The sequence below is a fragment of the Mobula birostris genome, chromosome 4 (genome assembly GCF_030028105.1).
Source record: "Mobula birostris isolate sMobBir1 chromosome 4, sMobBir1.hap1, whole genome shotgun sequence".
NCBI classification, from domain to species: Eukaryota; Metazoa; Chordata; class Chondrichthyes; order Myliobatiformes; family Myliobatidae; genus Mobula; species Mobula birostris.
Window position 1 is genome coordinate 56,205,988 of NC_092373.1, and position 20,093 is coordinate 56,226,080.

At 40.6% G+C, this 20,093-nt stretch overlaps 1 protein-coding gene across 3 annotated transcripts in view; it reads left to right on the forward strand.

Annotated features, from left to right (window-relative positions):
• Nucleotides 1–20,093, forward strand: part of zbbx (zinc finger, B-box domain containing) — a 155,989-nt gene that overhangs the window by 115,519 nt on the left and 20,377 nt on the right. For all 3 annotated transcript variants that reach the window (XM_072254587.1, XM_072254589.1, XM_072254588.1), the window contains one exon: nucleotides 5,795–5,957. In XM_072254587.1, the coding sequence (XP_072110688.1) occupies nucleotides 5,795–5,957 (163 nt within the window). The remainder of the gene's footprint in view (nucleotides 1–5,794; nucleotides 5,958–20,093) is intronic.

A 20,093-nucleotide genomic window follows, 5' to 3' on the forward strand; every position in this document is an offset into this window, starting at 1 on the left:
TTGAAGACCATGGAGATTGTTGTCCTAGTCCGTCTTTACAGAAGGGACTACCATCAGAAGACCTGAGTAGGTATCAACTATAGTTAAAAGGTACTTGTATTTCTGTTGCAGAGGAAGTGGACCAATGTAGTCCATCTACCATATCTGCACAGTACTACACCAGTACGTAATATGTGCCATAGGCCTTTTGATCAATAGAAACACGTTCTTTGCTTGATGGCAGATCTCATACTGGGACACACATTCCCAAACTTTGTCAAAAGGGAATGACAGGTCTTCACAGTACCCTGGATCACCAAGTGACCTGAGGTGTTATGTTTCCATACACACAGGGGGCATCGTTCTTCCTTGATGTGTTTATCTGTGAATTTGATCTACAGTATTGTTGTATTCTGTCATCTTTCATGTGTGCAACCACATGATAAATGGTAATGTCCATACTGTGGGCTTTTTCTTATATGTCTTGTCAAATGTATTTGGCCCAGAGTGGTTTTGCTGCAATTTTGAAATTGTTAGATTTCCACTTCGGTAACCAGGCATTCATGTCATTGGCAACAGCCTAAGAGTCAGTGTAGATGTGTACTTCCATGTTGTCTTCTTCCAGTATCAGTTGTACTGCAACTAATTCTGTATATTAGCTGGGCCTTCAGAGCTTTGTTTCTGTAAAAAAAAGTCTGTGTCAGGGTTAAAAGAAGCTGCTTTCCAGCATCACTGCCCATTCTTCCAAACAGCATAACCATCCATAAATCAGACCATAAGATATAGGAGCAGAGTATGGCCATTTGGCCCATTGACTGTGCTCCACCATTTCATCATGACTGACAGAATTTTCTTCTCAGCCCCAATCTCCTGCTTCTCTCCGTATCCCTTCTTGCCCTGACATTAAAGCATCTATCAACCTCTGCCTTAAATATACATACAGACTTGGCCTCCATAACTGTCTCTGGCAATGAATTCCACAGGTTCATCACCCTCTGGCTAAAGTAATTCCTCGTCATCTCCATTCTAAAAGGACACTTGTCTATTCTCAGGCTGTGTCCTCTGGCCTTAGACTCTCCCACCACGTGAAACATCCTCTCCACATCTACTCTATCAAGGCCTTGTACCATTCGATAGGTTTTAATTAGGTCACCCCTAGTCTTCTGAATTCTAGTAAATACAGGCCCAATGTCATCAGACGCTCTTCATATGACAAGCCATTCAATCCTGGAATCGTTTTCAGGAAACTGCCTTGAACCCTCTCCAGTTTCATCACTTCCTTTCTAGGATAAGGAGCCCAAAACTGCTCACAGTACTCCAAGTGAGACCTCACCAACGCTTTATAAAGTTTTATCATTATATCCTTGTTTTTATATTCTAGTCCTTTTGAAATCAATGCTAATATTGCATCTACCTTCCTCACCACAGACTCAAATTGAAAATTAATTTTAGTGAATCCAACACAAGGACTCCTAAGTCCCTTTGCGCCTCAGTATTTTGTATTTTCTCTCCATTTAGAAAATAGTCAACCCTTTCATTTCTTCTGCCGAAGTGCATACGCTTCCTGACACTGTATTCCATCTGCCATTACTTTGCCCATTCTCCTAATCTGTCTAAATCCTTCTGTAGCCTTTCTACTTCCTCTAGACTACCTGCCCCAAATCTGCCATTTCTGGGAAGCTGGTAGTTCATTTAAAAGCATCTCCCATTTAATAGGAAAGTTTAGTAAGGAGGTGTCTGTAACTAGATAAGAATCTGGAGACTAAGGGGTCTGAGTCAGTTTTTCATGGAACTTTTCGACCCTATCAGAATCTTTAGCAGCTCTCTCAGCAATGTACCGCTTTCAGTTGACAGCAGAATTCTGCTGTGACCTTCCTACTTGACAGATGGGGGTGTCTGAAAGAATCCAGGTCACAATTGGGGGTGTCTGAAAGAATCCAGGTCACAATTGGAATGTTGGGTTGTAGTAGCACCTTATTATTCCCCATCTGTCCCTCTATTTCTACTAGTACTTAGTAACAAGACTACAGCTGTTTTTCAAAGCTGGTATAGAGTGTAGCAGTGTCAGGTACTGTAGTTTGCGAGACTAGAAGCCCAAGGGTACTGTATGGCCATTTTGCTGTTGCTTAGGCTTCAAATGGCAGCATCTGCCAGGCTTGCAGTTTGAAACAGTGCACTGGGAATGTATGGGGCAAGTGGCAAAGCCTGAGTGACAGCTTCCTTGGTGGTCTCAAAAGCTTGTTGTCTTGGAACCCATTCAAATTGAACTTTCCTCCAACTGACAGCATAAAGGAGTTGCAATAATATTAAAGAATGTATGTGATGCCTCCAAATGCTGAGTAACCCAACAAAGTTCTGAATATCTTGCTATGTCTAGGATCTTGTTTAAGCTTTATCTTGTATTACATAATCTCCTTTGGTCCACTGGATACCCAAAATTTGAACAGCTTTCAATACAGGGATCTTGTATCTTAGCTGGATTAATCTCCCATCCCCAGGATTGCATATGCTCTACTATGGTGGTTAGGGCTTCTACAACATCTTTCTCAGTTAGCCCACATAATATGGTCAATGTAATGAAATGTCAGGAGGTAGGGAGCATTTATCCAGATCCCTGGCCACTCTACCATCTTATAAAGACAAACTGATCATCAATAGGAATGAAGAAAAATTCATCTGCCAGGCCAATTACGGTGTACCACGGGTCATTTCCCACTGAGAGGTCCCTAGGTAGGGTCACCACATCAGCACTGCAGCAGTTAAGGGGATATGTTTATTTAACAAGTGATAGTTGATCATTCACTAACTAGCATCTACTTTTTTAACTGGCCAGAGAAAATATACCCAGAGTGATCTGTATGGTGGTCCCTTTATCAGGTCTATGCCCAAAGATGTCCTCAGGTACTTTTTGAGTTTAAGGTAGGGACAGTCCGTGACAAACTGTTACTAACAGACAATCAAACATCGCTTCACATGCTGAATTAGCATCCATGAAGTGTTAAGTATTGCCATGGATTACAGCAACTTCAGCACCAGTATCTATCAATGATATTCCCCTCTATTTATTCCCTCTTTTCCATCATAAGGTTATTTGAATATAATTCTCCAGCTGATTTTCTAGACATGCTTGCACTGAGCCCTGCAGCCCTGGCCCTAGCCATATTCTAAAAGGTGGCTAAGACGACACAACTGATTGAGTTCCTTTAGGTCTGGGTAGAGCCACGAAGTCATGACTGACAAAGGAGATGCCGAGGATTCAACTGCTCCTTCCTCTTTCTTTGATCTCCCATTTGAGTCTGCCCTGCTCCACAATGCTTCCTCCGTGGGATACACAAGGCCCCAGTTGGAAACACCCCATCAATATAATCCTGGTTTATACCTGCTTTTGACAGGTCAAGAACATTTCTTTCCTAGTAAGATGCTATTTATTTTGATTAGTACCTTCCTTTGCTTTATAATTCTTCCTGTTTTGGCCCAGGTTAATTTTAACTGTTTTAACTTCAATCCACACTCCTCCCACTTCTTCCACTTGTGCAATTATATTTATCAGGACAGATCAACCAGAAATACATAGAGCATGCATCACAATGTCCTCCAAAACTAGGTCCAAAGTCATGGAGAGTGTTTAGCACTGGATACATTAAACATCAAATGGCAGAGTCCCCTGAAAGGAGTCCCACAGCCATGAGCTGCGATCGAACCTTGCAGCGTGGAGCTCAGGACTCCTGCACCTTCCTCCTGTAGCAGCCAGCGGAAGACCTGTCAAACTCAAAGACAGGCAGTGCTGAACACTGTTCACCTGGCGCTCTCATCCTAGTAAAGTTCAGTCTTGCTGGGTGCTTTAATGGACGAGGAGTACTGGAGCTGACCATGGGTGCATGTTCCACCATTAGAAAACGACGGCAGCACACTCCGCTTTCAACCTCGCTGAATTCCACAGGAAAGAGCATAAGCACTAGATCATTCAGTCGGTCCAAAAATACATAATCAGAATGGAAAGTACAGCTGAAATCGATCATAGTTCAGGAGAAGAAGCATAGTAGTAGTTTCATGAGCTGTCATTGGATGCTGCCATTGGTCACTGGTGCCTTTATTTAAACAAATAAAAATTTGAGAGGTATGAGTTTAATTAAAATTATATTGAATTGCTGGAAGTTAATGGAAACATTAAGGTAAGTAAAATAAAGAAAATCAAATGTAGCAGTTGGCCTGTATTTATCCACTGAAGTTCAATAACACATTTCACTACCTAAGCAATGGAGGTCAAATTAGTGTCTAATTTCCAGTTTGTCTTTTATTTCTGTGTTCCAGTGTGAACCAGAGGTAAGGTAAAATTTGCATTATCACAGTCAAATGTTGATGGAGCCTTAAGGTTGAATTTGAAAGGTAGTCCCATTTATTTGTTAACTTGAATTATTCACCTAAACTCTTGAGCATAGGCGTTTGGAATGAGACTGAAAACAAAGGGTTATGACTCAGAAGCAAGGATGTTGCAATTTGAGCCAGATCTGCTGCTTCTACATTCCTAATCTGCAAGAATGTTATATTAGATTAAATAAATGTTTTGTCATCTTCATCCTCCACTTAAATTGGGGGAAGTATTAATTTCATTATCTTGTTATTGCATAAGAAACCTTAGTACTGACAAAACTTTTCACTTTGTCTCTTCTTGTGAAAGCAGATAATTGTACTATGCAAAATGACGATGTTTTTACAGAAGTATATAATTAAGCAGAGATCAGAATCTGTCTTTAATGAGTTTCCTACATTCTTCCTCTTTTACACCTACTTTTTCCGATCACCTAATGGTTCCTAATGAGGTCATGATGAGGGAATTGCAGTTAATGTGATTAGTGTGGACTTACAAAATACCTTTGATAGAATGCCACATAACAGAATGTTCATCAGAATTGAAGGCTGTAGAACAAAAGAGATGACAACAATGGCAGCAAAATAAGAGTGGAAAGATCGTTTTTACATAGAACATAGAATAGTACAGCACAGTATAGGCCCTTCGGCCCACAATGTTGTGCCGACCCTCAAAGCCTGTCTCCCATATAACCCCCCCACCTTAAATTCATCCATATTTCTGAATTGAATGAAGGTGTACTGGATTGGAATTCCATAGTGCTCATTCTAGGACCAGGATTTAATATAGAATATATGAATGGTCATGGTGCATATTTCAAAATGGCATAAAAGTTGGAGATACAGTGATTTGGGAGAAGAAGAAGAAGAAGAATTTATGCACCCTTCCTTAACTGGCTCATGGAAGGGGTGGATAGACGAAGTCTGAAATTCATTGCTCAGAATTTCAACTTGTTATTTTTTGGTAGAACAAATGAAAAATACTGTATATAAACTAGTGTGTACAGTTCTAAAAGGAATACATTAGAATGGGATTCATGTGCATGGTTTTTGAAAATAGCCTTTTTAAGAAAGCGTTTAAAATGTATACGGGATCCTGAACCATTTATACATGCATGAGAGGACAAAGAAGTAGAATTAGTTCAATTGCTCCTTTTTTGAGCGGCATGGACTCGATAGGTCAAGTTGCTGCCTTTCATACTGTAATCATTCTATGATCCTGTTGAATACATTTGATTTTGTTCTCTCTAATTATTGAGGATGTGCTGACACAGATGTAATCAGCCAGGTTGACCCTGATAAACAAAAATAATAAAATATATTACTTATATCTGCAGTAATTTGTTTTCCAGCAGAGATAAACCAGCCCAAATCGTTTTCCCTGTCTAAATTGTGCATTTTTATAAACTAATGCTTATATCTTGTAATTCTATTTCAATCATGTTAGGAATTACAAAAGATTGCTCATGCTCAAGATATTGATGTTGGCAAATATTTGGGTATGGAAGGTTTCTTCTCCTTGCAACTGGATCCTAATCTGATTGTTCCAGCACTCTCTGTGAAACGAGTGATCGATGACAAAACGGAAATGGTGGTGACACTGGTCAAAGGTATGTCTTAGAAATACAGTAGTCAGTCATCAGATTTGCTATGTGCTTGTTGTTTCAATGAATATAGTTACATATCAGATATAATTAGAAAATGTTTCATAATGCCCCATGCATGTATATATTAAGTATTCTCATTTTAATGAAAAGCAAGAGCAAAAATATCATTAAGCAATTGTCCATAATATAATCCTTTCAAGCTGATTTTGAACTGATCTAAGACTAACTGAAGGGAAGGTTTTGAGGAGATTATTAGACTCCATACCAAACAAATCTTTTTTTGGAAAGGAAGAGGAAGGTAGTAGTGATAAGGGACTCTCTAGTTAGGGGGTCAGACAGGCGATTCTGTGGACGCAGGAAAGAAACTTGGATGGTAGTTTGCCTCCCAGCTGCCAGGGTCCAGGATGTTTCAGATCGCGTCCACGATATCCTGCAGTGAGAGGGAGAACAGCCAGAGGTCGTGGTACATATTGGTACCAACGACATAGGTTGGAAAAGGGAAGAGGTCCGGAAAAAAGACTACAGGGAGTTAGGAAGGAAGTTGAGAAGCCGGACCGCAAAGGTAGTAATCTCGAGATTACTGCCTGTGCCACGCGACAGTGGGTATAGGAATAGAATGAGGTGGAGGATAAATGCATGGCTGAGAGATTGGAGCAGGGGGCAGGGATTCAGATTTCTGGATCATTAGGACCTCTTTTGGGGCAGGTGTGACCTGTGCTTACATGAAACTTGGACTTAACCATCAATTCCAAGAAGACTTAGATCATCTATCAACCATTACCAATTGAGACAAATTGGATAGAACCATCAATTCAACTTGGCGAAACAACCCTGGAAAACGTGGACCACTTTCCTTATCTTGGAAGTCGCCTCTCCTCCAATGTCGACCTTAATAACGAGATCCAACATCGTCTTAAATGCCCTGGAACAGTTTTTGGACTTCTCCGAACAAGAGTCTTTCATGATCGTGACATCCGAACAGACACCAAAATGTTAGTGTACAAAGCAGTGGTAATCCCAACACTCCTATTTGCATCAGAAACCTGGACAACATACCGACGACATCTGAAGGCACTTGAAAAGTTCCATCAACGCTGACTTCGAAACATCTTAAATATCAGCTGGGAAGATAGAAGAACCAACGTCAGTGTGCTAAATGAAGCAAAAACAGCAAGCATTGAAGCCTACGTCATCAAGAGCCAACTAAGATGGAGCGGTCATGTTCTTCGGACGAAAGACGAATGTCTGCCGAAGCAAATCTTCTACTCCCAGCTTAAAGAAGGCAAACGTAAAAGAGGCGGACAACAGAAGAGATTCAAAGACGTTTTAAAAGCCAACATGAAAAAATGTAACATCGACATCAACAATTGGGAAACCAATGCCAAGGGCAGGAAACTCTGGCAAGCCATCATCCAAGAAGGTACAGCAACTTTCGAAGCCAACAGATGTGCAGAATTAGAAGAAAAGAGAAGAAAATTTAAAGAGGGGCAGCAACAACCAAAGCCCGATCTGCCATCTGGAACTACCTGTCCTGAATGCGGAAGAACTTTTAAAGCCAAGATTGGACTCATAAGCTACTTGAGAGCCCATAAGTAGATCAGCAGAACAAAGACCATCATCCTTGACCTCGAGGGATAGCCACAACGACGATGACCTGTACAAAAAGGACGGGTTGCACTTGAATCCCAGGGGGACCAATATCCCGGCGGGGAGGTTTGCTTAAGCTACTGGGGTGAGTTTAAACTAGAATTGTTGGGGGTTGGGAACCGAACTGAAGAGACTGGGGAAAAGGCTTTTGGCTCACAAATAGAGAAAGCTTGGAGACAGTGTGTGAGGGAGGATAGGCAGGTGATAGAGAAGGGACGCGCTCAGACTGAAGGTTTGAGATGCGTCTATTTTAATGTATTGTGAACAAAGCGGATGAGCTTAGAGGGTGGATCAGTACTTGGAGCTATGGTGTGGTGGCCATTACAGAGACTTGGATGACTCAGGGACAGGAATGGTTATTTCAAGTGCCCGGTTTTAGGTGTTTCAGAAAGGACAGGGAAGGAGGCAAAAGAGGTGGGGGCATGACACTGTTGATCAGAGATAGTGTCACGGCTGCAGAAAAGGTGGACGTCATGCAGGGATTGTCTACAGAGTCTCTGTGGGTGGAGGTTAAGAACAGGAAGGGGTCAATAACTTTACTGGGTGTTTTTTATAGGCCGCCCAATAGTAACAGGGATATCGAGGAGCAGATCGGGAAACAGATCATGGAAAGGTGTAATAATAACAGAGTTGTCGTGATGGGAGATTTTAATTTCCCAAATATTGATTGGCATCTCCCTAGAGCAAGGGGTTTAGATGGGGTAGAGTTTGTTAGGTGTGTTCAAGGAAGGTTTCTTGACACAATATGTAGATAAGCATACAAGAGGAGAGACTGTACTTGATTTGGTATTGGGAAATGAACCTGGTCAGGTGTCAGATCTCTCAGTGGGAGAGCATTTTGGAGATAGTGATCATAATTCTTTCTCCTTTACAATAGCATTGGAGAGAGATAGGAACAGACAAGTTAGAAAAGCATTTAATTGGAGTAGGGGAATTATGAAGCTATCAGGTAGGAAATTGGAAGCTTAAATTGGGAACAGATATTCTCAGGGAAAAGTACGGAAGAAATGTGGCAAATGTTCAGGGGATATTTGTGTGGTGTTCTACATAGGTACATTCCAATGAGACGGTACAGGAACCGTGGTGTACAAAGGCTGTAATAAATCTAGTCAAGAAGAAAAGAAAAGCTTACAAAAGGTTCAGAGGGCTAGCTAATGTTAGAGATCAAGAAGATTACAAGGCTGACAGGAAGGAGCTCAGGAAGGAAATTAGGAGAGCCAGAAGGGGCCATGAGAAGGCCTTGGTGGGCAGGATTAAGGAAAACCCCAAGGCATTCTACAAGTATGTGAACAGCAAGAAGATAGGACGTGAAAGAATAGGACCTATCAAGTGTGACAATGGGAAAGTGTGTATGGAACCGGAGGAAATAGCAGAGGTACTTAATGAATACTTTACTTCAGTATTCACTATGGAAAAGGATCTTGGTGATTGTAGTGATGACTTGCAGCGGACTGAAAAGCTTGAGCATGTAGATAATTAAGAAAGAGAATGTGCTGGAGCTTTTGGAAAGCATCAAGTTGGATAAGTCGCCGGGACCGGATGAGATGTACCCCAGGCTACTGTGGAAGGCGAGGGAAGAGATTGCTGAGCCTCTAGAGATGACCTTTGAATCATCAATGGGGACGGGAAAAGTTCTGGAGGATTGGAGGGTTGCAGATGTTGTTCCTTTATTCAAGAAAGGGAGTAGAGATAGCCCAGGAAATTATAGACCAGTGAGTCTTACTTCAGTGGTTGGTACGTTGATGGAGAAGATCCTCAGTGGCAGGATTTATGAATATTTGGAGAGGTATAATATGATTAGGAATAGTCAACGTGGCTCTGTCAAGGGCAGGCCATGCCTTACGAGCCTGATTGAATTTTTTGAGGATGTGACTAAACACATTGATGAAGGAAGAGCAGTAGATGTAGTGTATATGGATTTCAGCAAAGCATTGGATAAGGTACCCCATACAAGGCCTATTGAGAAAGTAAGGAGGCATGGGATCCAAGGGGACATTGCTTTGTGGATCCAGAACTGGCTTTACCACAGAAGGCAAAGAGTGCTTGTAGACGGGTCATATTCTGCTTGGAGGCCAGTGACCAGTGGTTCGCCTCAGGGATCTGTTCTGGGACCCTTACTCTTCATGATTTTTATAAATAACCTGGATGAGGAAGTGGAAGGATGGGTTAGTAAGTTTGCTGATGACACAAAGGTTGGAGGTGTTGTGGATAGTGCGGAGGGCTGTCAGAGGTTACAGCGCGGCATTGAAAGGATGCAATACTGGGCTGAGAAGTGGCAGATGGAGTTTAACCCAGATAAGTGTGAAGTAGTTCATGTTGGTAGGTCAAATATGATGGCAGAATATAGTATTAGTGGTAAGACTGTTGGCAGTGTGGAGGATCAGAGGGATCTTGGGGTCCGAGTCCATAGGACACTCAAAGCAGCTGCGCAGGTTGACTCTGTGGTTAAGAAGCCGTATGGTGTATTGGCCTTCATCAATCATGGATTTGAATTTAGGAGCCAAGAGGTAATGTTGTAGCTATACAGGACCCTGGTCAGACCCCACTTGGAGTACTGTGTTCAGTTCTGGTCGTCTTACTACAGGAAGGATGTGGAAGCCATAGAAAGGGTGCAGGGGAGATTTACAAGGATGTTGCCTGGATTGGGGAGGATGCCTTATGAAAATAGGTTGAGTGAACTCAGCCTTTTCTCCTTGGAGCGGAGGAGGATGAGAGGTGATCTGATAGAGGTGTATAAGATGATGAGAGGCATTGATCGTGTGGATAGTCAGAGGCTTTTTCCCAGGGCTGAAATGGTTGCCACAAGAGGACACAGGTTTAAGGTGCTTGGAAGTAGGTACAGAGGGGATTTCAGGGGTAAGTTTTTTACTCAGAGAGTGGTGAGTGCGTGGAATGGGCTGCCGGCAACGGTGGTGGAGGCGGATACAATAGGGTTTTTTTTAAGAGACTTTTGGATAGGTACATGGAGCTTAGAAAAATAGAGGGCTATGGGTAGGCCTAGTAATTTCTAAGGTAGGGACATGTTCGGCACAACTTTGTGGGCCGAAGGGCCTGTATTGTGTTGTAGGTTTTCTATGTTTCCTTGTTTCTGTGTTGCTAAATCTTACTTTGTTAAAACATACTTTCAAAGAATTCTGTAACAATTAACAACCTTTTTCACGTACTTATGGTGTAGATTTTCACCTTTAGCACTTTAGTGTATTTACAGAGGAAAATCCAGCAATAAGGATTGTATTTTGCAGTAAAATCCACTAGAATTACATTTCGTTGATACTAACAGGAAGGAAATCTGACAGATTCTGTGAAGAATCTATCAGTCCTCTCCAACAAATTTTGCTCTACGTTCTATTCAGGCAACTTTTAAAATTCCAATTTGTAAAAGTGTAAGTTAGCCCCAAGTGGGATTCATTATAGCAATTCCCAAATTAATCTATCTGAGATTATCAATAGAGTGTTGTTTGGAGGATATGAAGCAGATATTACCACATTAACCAACCAGGCTTCTGTGTTTACTGTATTTTAAGTAATTGGTTGGGAAGACAGTAAAGTCTAAAAGGCAATCTTTAACCTGAGAAATTTAGTTTGGCTCAGAAACTAATGAAACAAAACAATGAGTAATTACAGATTTCTTATTTTAATGAGGAGCAATTTAATAACATAAATAGATATCAAACTATTGAATGTGTAAGTAATGCTGAAGAGCTTCGAATCATATCATTGATTTTAAGTATCAGCCTTGGATCTTTTGTAGGACTCTCTCTTGTAGTGGGTTCAAGTGCGACTCCAGATATGTGAGACATAAATCTTACCGGAATTTAGTTCTGTACTGGAAGTGTGTAGAACAGTTTGGAAATGCTGTCTTTCAGATTGGACAGGAAATTGAGACCCTGGCTGCTTTCATGTTCAGTACTGCAATTTGAAGTGCTTTGGGGTTATTCTGGGAATTTAGCTACTGTATGTCCTCAATCAAAAATTTAAATTAATTATCTGGTTTTAAAACAGATATAGAAACACATAGTAGTTCGGACAATATTTGTGAAAGGTGAGACAGAATTAATGTTTTAGGTCAGTATACTTACTTTGTCGAAAGCTTTAAGGCCTTTGTAACTCCCATATCTCCACTCTTCCCATCACCCTCTCTTGCTTTCCTTTCTATTCTTCTATTACTTTTCCAAGTGATTACATTATCACCATCCTTAAATAACTGACATACTGTAAATCTTATGCCCCATTGTCACTTGTTTTTCAAATCTGTTTGATCACCTGTTCCATCTTTTCGGTTCCTTCTTTTTACATCTCCTCTCATCCAGGTCCCTGATTCCTATCTTTTTTTCCAGTCTATGCTTTCCATGCTTCACTCCATTTAGCCCACAGCCACCTTATCTCCCATTTAGACCTTGTTTTCAGCTTCCATTGCTTTTTCCTTCCTTTACCCTTCCCCTGCACCTGCCCCCACCTCCCCATTCCCTGATACACTCTAAGAATTTACTTAGAGTTAGTGCAGAGCTGGGACATGAAAATTGAAGGCACAAAATCACCACATTGTATTAAGAGAATGGAAGATTAGTGCAATTGTATTACTTTGTTGTTTAGGGTATTGCTCAGTTGTATACATAAGTGTTGCACATTTCAATTTACATATTCATTAATGGATTTCCTGTGTCAATCACAATACATATCTTCTATCTGTGTGTGTGTGGTAGTCCTTCAGATTCGCAGAAGACACGATGTTGTGCAGTTCATCTGTGGACACGGAGGTGGCTCTGCAGTCCCAGTCTGGAAGCGGAGAGTCTAGCACAATGGGGGCACGGAGGTCCGTTGTTGTAATAATTGTGGCTGCTGTTCTGTGACGCCGCTCACGGTTTTCCATCAGTTTTTGGCAGCACCTGTCTTCAAAACTGGTATAGACTTCATAGCACAGGGCTCGCCAGCGGGTTCTGTCAGCAGCCACAGCTTCTAGTTCCCTTGGCTGGATGTCACAGTAGCATAGGGTTTCCTTCACAGCGTCTTTATGGCGCTTGTGTGGACGACCTTGAGGTCTCTTTCCGGTCTCCAGTTCATCATAGAGCAGCTGGCGAGGCATACGGTGGTCGTCCATTCTGATGATGTGTCCCACCCACCGAATCTGGGCTCTGATAATCAGGGACTCAATGCTGGTGGACTCCGCGCGATCCAAGACCTCCAGGTTGGAGACACGGTCTTGCCAACGAGTGCCAAGGATGGAGCGGAGGGCGCGCATGTGAAATTTCTCCAGTTGTTTGATGTGTCGTCAGTACAGAGTCCACGTCTCACATCCATATAGGAGAGAAGGGATGACCACAGCTCTCTAGACTTGCAGCTTTGTGGAGATGTGGATGTTGTGTTGATTGAGCACTCTGGTACGCAGCCTCCCCAGAGACTGGCTGGCCTTGCTGATCCTGGAGTCAATTTCTTTGTCCAAAGACCCATCACTCGAGATGATGCATCCCAAGTATTTGAAGCTGTTTACATTTGTCTGCTGGGTGTCGTCAGCAGTGATTTTTTGTTCTATGGGGTTGGTGTTTGGCACGGACTGGTGAAGTACTTCAGTCTTGTTTAGGCTGATAGTCAGGTCAAAGGGCGCAGCAGCATCTGTGAAGCAACTGTAGATCACTGTCTTTGTGCGCCAGAAGTGCACAGTCATCAGCAAAGAGGGTTTCTTGAATGACTGTGTGGAGGCACTTCGTCTGTGTATTCAAGTGGTGAAGGTCAAAGGGCGAGCTGTCCAATTGGTACCAGATGTACACTCCCTTCTTCGGACCTTGGACAGCACGTGACAACCTGCAAATAAAGAACAGATTAAACAGGACTGGGGCTAGTATACAGCCCTGCTTCACCACATTGGAAAGGACAAATGCAGCTGACGTATCACCACTGCAAAGGACCTGTCCTGTCATTCCATTGTGGAGCAGCTGAATCATCTTCACGAATTTCCTTGGGCATCCGTAATGTCTCAGGATGATCCAGAGAGCCTCCCTGTTTGCAGTGTCAAATGCCTTTGTTATGTCAATGAAGACAGAGTAAAGAGGCTTGTTCTGTTCGATGCGCTCCTCCTGGACTTGCCTCACGGCAAATATCAGTACTCTGTTCTGGCCAAAAGCCACAATGCACCTCTTGGAGGTTCCTTTCTGAGACAGTGACAAATCTGTTCAGGAGAATGCAGGCGAAAATCTTGCCAGACTTCTATCTATAATTCTGCTAACCGCCCATGTACTAAACAAGCTGCAAATTTCATATTTACCTCTCAAATTCTACTCTATCAGTTATACAGCATTAAGGACGTAACATTCAAACATAATGTGCAATACCCACTAATATTCTTCACTTTTCTCTCAGGTGGTATATAATCACTGGCAGCATTTTTACTTTCTCCTCATTGAGGAGATCTTACTTGAAATGATGGTGTCCATGGTCAGTAATTAGACATGAATCTTTATCACCTCATGTCGGTTTTGCCATCCTTTATATAATTTTAATGTTATTTCTCAGTTTGAAGATACAGATACCACATAATCCCAGTCTCTGAAACTCACTACAGTCCAACCCTGTAACTTCCTCTTTTCAGATATCCAAAAACTGCAAAGTGAAAAGGCAGTGGTAGAAGAATAAGATTAAACTGAAGATTTTACTAAATTTTACATAATACTTCACCAGCTCAATTACTGTGCCGATTTTATACGTTAGTCTAGAGATGGAGCCTGCACAAAGTGAGTCATGGGCGTGCATGGCCTTCAGTCATTGCAGGGAGACTGAGCAGTTATAGATGTGATCACTTTGGAGGGCAAGGTCTGCTCGAGAAGATTCAGACAAAGAGTTTTATGGGGCTGCCTTCATGTAACGAATAATAGGCAGAGGCACTGAAATACTTGGTTCATTGAGGAAGAAAACCTGTATGCTATGCTCAGAGCTTGATGGAATACAGGCTTAACGTTTCATGGGGCATTATGGAATATTTGGGGATGTGCTTCCCAGCAGAGGAGGTATCGCTCTTGCAGCTCAAAACATAAGAATGCCACAAAGACTGGCTCTATGAAGCACAAATCTGCTGTACTCACAGGATGTTAATGTTCAAAAACCTGCCAGTGCCTTTGCTGTTTCTTGTCTCCAAGTTGCCGTTGTTTGTAGTAAGGTGATGTATGCAACGCCCTGGCCAATTAGACCCAAAGCTTAAGATTATTCTTGACATGAACCTGCAACGTCCTCTATTGTTAAAAAAAAAATGCAGCCATCCACAGTTTGCCCACAGACTGTGAAGGAGCTTGCATGGACGTTGTACTACAGGGAAAAGCAGGAAAGAACAACTCCAAGGTAATAATTGTAAGTTTTTACCACTGACTGGATGTATAAAATTACTTATCATATTAATTTAATTCTTTAAGTAATAATTTATTTACAAGTGAAATAAGATAATCAGCAATAGAATATTCATAACAATAAATAAATACTCAAGACCTCACCTTCTCCTTGTGCAACTGGATCCTCGATTTTCTCATTTGCAGACCCCAGACAGTTCAGATTGGCAACACCTCCTCCACAATCACCATCAGCACAGGTGCACAACAAGGCTGTGTGCTTGGCCCTTCTACTGTACTCACTTTATACTTATGACTGAGGCTAAGCATAGCTCCAATACCATATTTAAGTTTGCTGGTGGCACTACTGTCGTTAGCCAAATCAAAGGTGGCAATGAATCAGCATATAAAAGGGGGATTGAAAATCTAGCTGAATGGTGCCACAGCAACAACGTCTCACTCAGTGTCAGCAAGACTAAGAAGCTGATTACTACCTTCAGGAGAAGGAAACTGAAGGTCCATAAGCCAGTGGTCATCGGGAGATTGGAGGTGGAGAGGGTCAGCAATTTAAAATTCCTTGGTGTTATCATTTCAGAGGATTTGTCTTGGGTCCAGCACATGAATGGCATTATGCTGAAAGCATGGCAGCACTTCTATTTTTTGAGAAGTTTATGAAGATTCAGCATGTCGTCTAAAACTTTGACAGACCTCTGTAGATGTGTGGTGGAGAGTATATTGACTGGTTTCATCACTACCTGGTATGGAAACACTCAATGTCCTTGAATGGAAACCCTAGCAAAAAGTAGTGGATATAGCCCAGTGCATGACAAGTAAAGCTCTCCCCACCACTGAGCACACCTACATGTAGTGTTGTCACAGGAAAACCTCCATCCATCAAGGACCCCCACTATCCATGCCATGATGTCTTCTTGCTGCTGCCATCGGGAGGAAGGTAAAGGAGCCTCAGAACCTGCACCAGGTTCAGGAACAGTTATTACTCCTGAACCATCAGGCTCTTGAACCGGAGAGGATAACATAACTGAACTTCAATTGCCCCATCACTGAACTGTTTCCACAATATTTGGACTTACTTTCAAGGACTCTTCATCTCATGTTCTCAATATTTATTGGTTGTATATATTATTACTATATTTTTATTTTCCTCAGCTCAAGCTGATAAAACTTGAGCTATGGGCATAATCAAGCACACTCATTTCTCAATTGCTAGGAACTTGCAGACTATTCTAGTGGTATTTAGTACTGTGGCTTTCTGAAGATTTACATATTGCTGTGTGGGCCTAATTGGTTTTATCCTATTGTTCAGTGACTTTGGGATTATACCAGATGTAAATATTACTACTGGGGCAATGTATGCACTATTCATGTTCCACAGTCTTTCAATTTCCTTTTTTAATTCAGCATACTTCTGGTGTTTTTCACTTATTGATTTCTGTATGTTGTGTGTGTTTGGATTGACTGTATCTATTAAATAAGTTGTTCATGCTTGTTTATCCTGTAATATTATACCTGGATGGTTATTATAGGTTGTCCAATCTGTAATCACGAATTGGTCATAGTATAATTTGACTAAAACTGAATCAGGCTTGTATTTATGGTAAGATTTTGGTGAATGATGTTTGCCACTTGATTGTGCCCATGTAAGTAATCAAATTGACAAATAAACTCTTCACGGACTTTCAGCTCGTTACAGGTATCAATTTTAACTGAGTTTCATTGACAATTTCTGCCATCTTCATCAGGGATGATGTCTTGGCATGTCTAGTCTGGTGGTATTTATACACCCATCGTCCGTCCCTCCTGATTGGTTGGTCCTCATCCAATCAGGTTTCCGCTGCCCCACCTTATTTACACTCAAATTCCAATTTTTACTTAAGGCAAGGCCTTAATCTTTGTTAACATTCTTTTCCTCTAGGTTTATTTCATGGTTTCCTTTACCAGGTGGTCCCAAAAGCCATTGGCATGGCACAGTAGTTTTGTGCCATTGAAATCAATCTTAAGGCCATTGAGTTAAACTGCTGCAGAATACTGTAATATGTTGGATTGTTTCTGGTTTCTCTTGGAATTTTCTGCTTTTATCATCTTGAACTTGTTTGTCTTTTATGAGGTATTTTTGATTTTTTTTTTGTGTTAACCACCTGGTCTTGTATTGCCACAAGGAACGCCTCTGTTTCTCGAACAATGTCTCCAGCTCTGAGCTAGGCATTTAACGCTTGCTTATCAACATCTAGCCTGATCAAATTGTGATGATGTCTTCAATAGCAGGTCATGGTTTTCCATTGTTAACTTTTTCTTCGATAGTGATAGTGTCTTCATTTTTCTGGGTTGTGTTTTCATTTAAGTTCAGTTGTGTGTATTTCTTATCAGAACTCCACATACTCACATGGAGTGCTGAATCCTGTTTTCATTGATGAAAGTATATCCTTAGAAGTTTTATCTGACTTTCAAGTAAATTTTCTTTTATGTCTGTTAATCCTCTTCCTTATTCTGTTCTAAGTAGTATTAATCTGAGAGTGTTTGAGTGTATAATACATGGTGTTTTCTAAAGTTTCAGTCCTTATTTTTCTTTGTAAAATTTCCAGATCTGTTTCAGACCAAGATATTATGCCAAATGAATTTGTTAATATGGGTATTGCGATATTTTTGATATTGAGCTGTGTTTGGCAGAGTTTCTTAAGCCTTGAAGTAAATTCTGTTGAAAGTTTTCCCTTTATTGCACTATGATCTATTTTCTATGCTTGTTGATATCCCAAGTACAACTGTGTTTGATATTCATCCACCCTGTATCCTGTATTATATCCTGCTGCTCTGTTTTATATTCTACTAGCTCTATTGCGCCTTTCTTTATGTTTAACATTCTGCACTTATCTAGTCTTAAGTTCTTGTTTATATCTTACATAAATAGTTCTAATATTTGAATTAATTGCTTTAGCTTTACTGATGAAGGAGTGGATAATTTCAAGTCGTCCATGCATCATCGAAGGTATATCAAGATATAATTCATTTGGTCGTTTCTGATTCGATACCCTATTTTCATCTGATTCAGTGAACTAGGGAGTGTGTTTAGACCTAGACAAAGCCATAGTGGGCTTAGGGAGTCGCCTTGAAAAATGTCTCAGTTTATTTTGATAATGATGGATGTTCTCTTTTGGTTGTTAAATGATAGGGTGATTATAGTATGCCAATGCTTCATCAGATGTTGCAGGGATTTCATAATTATTGTGTGCAGTCTATATATATGAAGAATTTCTATTAACCATGAGTGTGGGACAGAATCAAATGCTTTTTTGTGGTCAATGTAACAACATGAAAGATTTCTGCTTTTTCGCTGGGCTTGATTTAGAATTACAGAATCTATTATCATTTATTCTTTACATGCTTTCATACTCTGATTATTATTATTTCTTCTTTCTTCTTTTTATTTGCATAGTTTGTTGTCTTTTGCACGTTGATTGTTTGCCTGTCCTGTTGGATGCAGCCTTGCATTGATTCTATTGTGTTTCCTGTATTCGCCATGAATGCACGCAAGAAAAAGAACCTCAGGGTTGTATATGGTGATATATATATATATATATATACACACACTTTGATAATAAATTTGAACTTCTAATTTGGAACCTACTTTATAATAAGGTTTTGAGATTCTTTACTTAGAGTCACTGGTTACATGTGGTATTTTTTGAGAGGTTAATGGCTGCATTTGTTGAAAGTATGGTGAAGAATTCGGTGAAAAACTGTGTTGCTAAACCACAATAATGTTTGTGCTGAAGAAACACCTTAAGGTATTAGGTGAATTTTTGCTGCTTGTGTTGTAAATTAGGAACTATATAGAGTCAGCAAGAATTATCCAAGTCAAAATGATATATGATTTGGAACCCACTTCGTAGCTGTTTAGAATATACAAGTGATTTGAGACTTTTCTGTGTGCTGTTATAAAAATGTTGATGAATTGCTGACGTACCATTGGTACATTGCATATACTTCAGCCTTTGCTTCAGTGGGGGACAGCTGTGAATGCTAATGGTGGTGGACCTGGCTAGCACACAGATGTAGTCCTTTGTCCTTGGTGAATTTAACCTTTTAATTATCTTTGGAGCAGCAGAACTCATTGATGCAAGTTCTGAGCATTTTAATCGAGGTATGTGCTGACCACAGAGGCAAGCGCACTGTTTTTCTGAATGAAATCAAGTTTCTTACAATGTCCTTTGAGATGTAGCCATAAAAACTGGTAAATATTGAACTTTGCAAACATGAGGAAATCTGCAGATGCTGGAAATTCAAGCAACACACACAAAATGCTGGTGGAACATAGCAGGCCAGGCAGCATCTATAGTAAGAGGTACAGTCGACATTTTGGGCCGAGACCCTTCATCAGGACACTTATTTAACTAGGAACTTTAACAAGTGCTTTATATACAATGGAACGGACTTGCAAAGAAAAGAGTGAAGCTTTTCAGTGGAAAATTTACTGGCCCCAGGATACTTTTGTAAGCATGGTAATTAATTCTTTACTTCAGTCCAGCATGTGGTCAAGATGTAAGATATGATATAATTTGTCTTATGTAGTTGACATCAGGAGAGAATGAGTTTTATGCAAGTTTTGTGCAACAAACATTTGTAGCAGAGAAATGACTACATTTTAACTTATCATACTTAATACTCCAGTCTTGTAGTTGCAGAATTCAGCATGTTAAACATATGTTAGATGAAATCCATATTCTCGGGACACAGGTTTGATCATGCATGTGCCTAAGTTAGAAATGGTGAGATAGAAACACTATGTTACTGCTTTAAATAAAGCTTAGCCAATGGCTACTTCTGTGGAATGACATTCGTGTAATGTTTGTGATGAATCACAAATTAAAGTACAAGGTTTTTAACATATACTTCACGCTTTACAACAAGAAAAAACATTGCAATGTAATTTTTAAAGAGCAACATCATTAGCCAGGATCTCCTTGGTCACTTTGGAGCCTTTTCCATCCCCTGGAACAGTCACTGCACCAAAGCTGAACTTTGTTCTTCACACCACAGTTGCTACCTGACCGCAGAGTCTTCACACTTTTACTATTCAGATTTCAAGATTTTTTATACATTCGGATTAGAGTCACAATTCTTCATTATTTTTATCAGGCTATTTTAAATGGTAATAAATGGAATTTCA